General features: G+C 37.7%; 1 protein-coding gene across 1 annotated transcript; it reads right to left on the reverse strand.

Moving 5' to 3' along the window:
* Positions 1 to 279: 279 nt before the first annotated feature.
* On the reverse strand, positions 280 to 3,011 carry LOC148958231 (dickkopf-related protein 3-like). The gene is made up of 3 exons (XM_089113140.1): positions 2,651 to 3,011; positions 1,903 to 2,294; positions 280 to 1,047 (listed from the first exon to the last, which is right to left on the reverse strand). Exons 1-3 carry the CDS (start codon positions 2,789 to 2,791, stop codon positions 987 to 989), a joined length of 594 nt encoding a protein of 197 aa, XP_088969266.1. The 5' UTR covers positions 2,792 to 3,011; the 3' UTR covers positions 280 to 986.
* Between the last annotated feature and the right edge of the window lie 2,645 nt (positions 3,012 to 5,656).

The following is a 5,656-nucleotide window of genomic DNA, read 5'->3' on the forward strand; positions in this document are numbered from 1 at the left end:
GTTTGAGATTTTTTTTTGAATTTGAACTAAAGCTCTATACTTATGAAAATGCAATGCCGGAACCAGAATAATTAATTATTCTATTTCGCTGGAATGTTATCTGATACCGGCTGTTACTTGGTTTTGTGACATGCCTCGTTCTGAAAGAGGGCACGAGAGGACTGTAACAGCAAAGTCCAGATAACCCTTCCAAAGCCAATGTATTAAAGCAATGTCATAGCAACGGGCGAGAACCCACTTAGACATGAAGTAAACAGCAAATGAAGTCTAACAGCTATCTCATTTTGATAAAATATGACGAATTCATTTACTTTATACAAGTTCTAATTACAATTTTGTTTACGCAACTGACAGATAAGGACAATGATAGCCCTAACAGACGTGAACTAAGTACATGTCCGATAACTAACAATAACAGAGCACGATACAATATGCAAAAGACGATAATTATTGACACAGAAATAACCTGTATCATGTTTAGACTGACCCCCAAGAGGATGATGTATTCTACTTATGAAATTCTTTTAACAGTAATCCTCGTTCTGTATTTGAGCAGTATGATTAAACTACCAATGGTTCTAGAAAATTGTTTGTTAGGGCAGAATCATATTGTGTCCGCTGGCATTTTTCCATTCATTTTCGTCTGACAGGCGCTCTTCTTAGACGAAGTATATTCTAGACGACAAGCGAGAATCTTCGTTCTAAACGTTTACGACTGAGCTAGCCTTGTAATCGGAGAGTCGGCATGTGGCGCATGAACGGCTGAACTGGCCCGTATACGGCTGATGAATAGCTGCTAATGCACCGGCCCACATCTAAAACCATCTGCTGGCAACATGACTAAATTTTCCTGGGACTATAGGTCTTTGGCTGTTCCGGAGCAATGTTCCGACCTGTTTCGTGCATCCTACCGGCTCTATTAGCTCAACCCACAAGGGAGCGAGTCGCTAACTGCTAAGCAAGTTGCTTCTTTTCGCCTATCGGCATTACGTCACGCGCACACATCGCCTTTCTTTGCGGTAATACCACACAAGACTGCCTCTCACTCTGCAAAATGGAAAAAACATGCCATTAATATAGAAGTCTTGCAAAAGAGCATTTGCAATTTTTGTTTTGCACAACAGCAAAAAGTAATAAGCAAGAAAGAGGAAAAATAAAACAGTTTCAAAATAAAAATTATTCTTTCTTATAAAGCCTGCAACAGTGCAACAGGATAAAACATTTAGGTAGTTTAGGCTTGGTCTTTCGCGTGCTGAAGCGAAGCATAAAGTACGTGCTTGGTGCAGAGTTTTTGTTATCTCACTGTGTCACCTCGTGGTAAATAGAAATCAAGAGACCCTTTCATACAAGCCTAGCACGTTTTTAGTGAAACACGACTCTCTCTCATTTCGTGTATAGCTGAAGTGAAGGGGCGTGCCAGCGTCAGTTATTTTCCAATGTGATCTGGTGATAATCATTTGCTTTTATCTCTAAATGAACTAAATTTTAGGGTTGTCATACAACAGTCAGTATCGCGTGCAAGATATAATCTTCTAATCTAGACTAGATTTACCAAGATTAGCCCAGGATTCAAAGCCTGGAATCAGTTGCTCATGTTATGCAGATTTGCAAGCGATAACTTCTCACGTATGTTTCTTTTCAGTTTTCAAAATCTGAAAAATAGAGCTCAAGCATATTTTGAAATGCAGATTCAAAATACATTCATTCTGCGTATTTTTGGTTGATCGAATCATAAGTCTGCCTGGTTCTGAACTACGAAGCGACAAAATCAAATAAGAATATAAGGCTTGTAACTATGACTAACGATGCTTGAATTCGATGATTTAGCAGGAAAGCGTCCATTGCTGTAGATATTTGACATGATATGACGACAAGAAATGCAAGTAAACTGTATGTTCATACCTGTTTGATATTCTCCGGACTTTCTTGCATTTCAGTCCACTATCACAAGCACAGAAGTGATTCATCCTAAACAAAGGAGAACCATCCAACGGTCCACAAGCATCGCCTTCTTTTAAAAATCTTCTGCAAACACGTTCGCCAGAGTTTGTTTTTGAGCAGCATAGTCCACGCTGACAGTCTTTAGATTTTCGGCAAAATGACCCTTCCACACCAAAACGTGTTATTGGCTTGCAAAAGCCAGAAACACACGCAAAACCCTTGCAGCACATATGATTTCGGCGGCAAAGCTGACCGTCCCAGCGGCAACCATGACACGTTCCCGTTTGTTTGTAGCAAAACTTCCCTTTTCCGCATTGTTTATCTTTGCGACAATGTCTAGAGAAATCGCGAGTCTGGAACAAACAAAAGGTTTGCTGTTAAGGAAAGTAAATTTTCGAAAATCAACTAAAACGAGCAGTGAAAAAAGTGTAATACATCTGTGGTGACTGGCGCTTCATGTGACGTATATGCCCTGCTTGGTTAGACTTATCATATTTCACAAAATAATTTCAAAAGAGCTGAAGAAAGCAAAAGAGTAAATCAAAAAAGAGACAGATTAGTTCTCCTGTTTGTGAGTTTCTGGTTAAAGTACCACCATGATATATTGGATGTGCTTCCTATAAGCCCTGCATGAGTTGCAAGGCGAATCTGTTATACTGTCACAGAGCTAAATCAGATACTGTACAAAAACGTAAAAATTATTTAATACCTTTTTCGGAGTCCTTTGGATCCTGTTCAGCGTTTGTGTTGCATTTACCAGGTCATAGACTGGTCGGACAGCCATATACCAACGAGCAGCACCGTAAGAAAAAAACTGGAAAAAAAGTAACGTAAGTACAAAGGGATCCATTCCGTAAGCGATTGCGTACAAGTGTGATCAACTGGGCTCTCCACTTACGAATGTCGTTTTCTAGAGATCGTTGACTCGATTCCTATTTGTATTCTAATGAAAGCCACGACACTACACGTGTGATTAACGACAACATTCTCACTCGAATGTCATGAATAACCAATCAATTGCTTTCCTGTTTGAAAAGGTTCGCCTGCTGCACTATTGAATTTGTTAAAAGAGGAGGTGGGTCTGATCAGTAAGGTGAAAAGTGATTGACACATTGAGCGTGATATCTGATTGGGGGCAATAAAACTGTCTGTCCTGGGAGCATAGAAATGGTACATTGACATCAAGCAATGATTGTACGCTACTCAAACTTTTGATAAAAACATTGCTGGGTAGGGAATGAGGCTTTTTTCACTGGCAACAAATGTACAGAAATAGTACGTTGCAAAGAGAAGTCTTTTCCTTAATCCTTAAACCATTTTCAAAAGTTTTGCGGGTGGTAAAAACAACAACAGCAGGGATGATTGTCGGGGGCTTTGAATGTATTGTACTTTATTGTACAGGGAAATATCCTTGATTTTATGTTGGACTACCAAAGCGTAGAAGTCAGAAATAGAGTGGTTCAAGGAGGAGGAAGCCCATTTCAAGAAATTCTGTGAGCGAGTGGTAGCTGTGTCATAACAATATGCTAATACAGAAACGAGTATCGAAGCAGTTAAATAGCACAACACAGGCTATGACGTTAATGGGTTTATTTTCAGGAGCAAGTTGCGTGGCTAAGATACAATGACAATGCCACCAACCCATTTTTGAGCGAAGAAACTGATTATGCATTGTAAATTTTGATTTAGGAGAGGAAAAGGAAATTGCTTCTCTCGGGTGAAAAAGCTAAATAGCATTCAGAGTTGAACTGATCGCCAGGGTGAAATGGTGGCGAGTAGATAACAACAATGTAACCACCCATAATTGTGACTAGTTTTGCTTTATAACACTGTTTATTGGATACTACTTAAATTCATTTTTAAAGATATCGAGCATTTGGCAACATCGGCAGTTATGAAACGCCATTTTTTCCTCTGATAAATAGGAAATACCTTTTCAAAATATCTCTTTATTCGGAAGTGTATGGTTGGCTTTAAAATTTAGCCTCTCTGTGCAGCAATTTGTATTCGCTTATGTTTTTGTGCATAGCCTAGTACTTTATCTAATTATTTTTGCCAAGGGTAACCAAAGTAAACACTGGAAATGATACATTGAATATTTTCATCTCTGAAAAAGGAAATGATCTTGTTATATTTAGTGATAATGTCATTACATTTACAAAGAAATTTAATCAAAGAAATATATCTAGCTCTAAAATAACCCGTTGCGGAAATGGGCACACAAATCTTAGATAAGCAAGTTTTCTAAGTTAAAACAAAGCTTAACTTGCTGATAAAAAGCATTGTTTTCAATAATGGTTACATTCCATATTTCTACTTCACATGATGTCTAACTGTGGTCAGGAAAGTTCTGCCAAGAAAAGTTAATGTTGGGTCTTGTAAATGAAAAAAATTTGTCTTCCTTTCAGGTCTAACTGAGAAATTATCGCCATTTAATTTGCAATCCCTCACCAGGCCATGACAACCAACACATTGCACCAGCCATACCATGGCTTTTTCTTCCTTTCTTTGCCTCTTGAAACAATGTCAAGATATTTTCCTACTTAATTATTCTGTGTAAAAATCCAAAAAAGAAGAAACTTTCAATATGTAATGGTAAGTGATATGTTGCTTACCAAGCTTGCTTACTTTGCACCTGTTGCTTCCTAACTGAAACAATTCAAGGCCAATTTACTAACAGCGCGCGTACAGTATCAAATCTAGAAACCAAAAGAAAGATACACAGAGGAGAACTTTCCTCAGGAAATATTGATAAAATTATTAAAAATAGATGATAAATAGATAATAAATTTACTAAAATCTAATATTTTAATGTCCACCTTTTGGACGTTAGGAAATAAATCATCAGGTTAAATCGTGGTTGAACATGTATTTACAACATTAACAGAGAAACACTTAAAGATGCAACAACATGTATAACCTTTAAGTGATCTTTAAATTTTTAAAATAATGACTTGTTATTGATGGGAAAAAAGAGTTTAATAGCAAAATCGTAGCTTAATCTTGATCATTTTGTGAAGGCTGTTGGAAACTTGGTGGCTTTCAAATGCCTTGAAACAAAACAGGTTGAATAGAACGAAATACTCTTAGATGCCTAATTGCCGCCCCCCCCCCCCCCCCGCTAATTAATTTTTAAAAATTTTCCAAATTTTTCGGAAGCATCTAGCCCCCTCTCGAAATATTTTTTTAGTTTGTTGTCGGAGCAAATTTGACAAAATAACGTACGGAAACTGCATATTATAGTCAATTTAGCCCCTCTATTGGAAGCTCCAACCCCTCTGTCGGAAGATTTCTGGAGCCACCTCTGAATGTATATAAGTTTATTTATGAACAACTTAACAAGATCAAAAAATGCGATGATGAAATCCTATCCAACAAGGAGCAGCTTAAGAATAACACTTTGAAATAACACAGCTAAACACTTTGAAATTTCTGCAATCCGTGTATTATTTTGAGAAAATCTGCGTCTGGCAAGTGTGTAGAGTCCCATCGTTCCGTTGAGAAATTGCCAGATTCCGCAATTGACAACCAATTTCCCTAAAATTCTGTTTTTCCGCAAACACTGATGACATCTTCATTTGGAGAAAAAAGGCAAGGATCTACCCTGTGTCTTGCAGACAAATATTCTTGCTGGTAATAACTGCGGGTACGAAGGTCTTTTAATGCAGAACACGGGAAAAGGTGAACCACGTTGAAGTATATATATTAGTCTCAG

Source organism: Rhopilema esculentum, chromosome 16 (assembly GCF_057945365.1).
Source record: "Rhopilema esculentum isolate cy_ngs chromosome 16, ASM5794536v1, whole genome shotgun sequence".
Lineage (NCBI taxonomy): Eukaryota > Metazoa > Cnidaria > Scyphozoa > Rhizostomeae > Rhizostomatidae > Rhopilema > Rhopilema esculentum.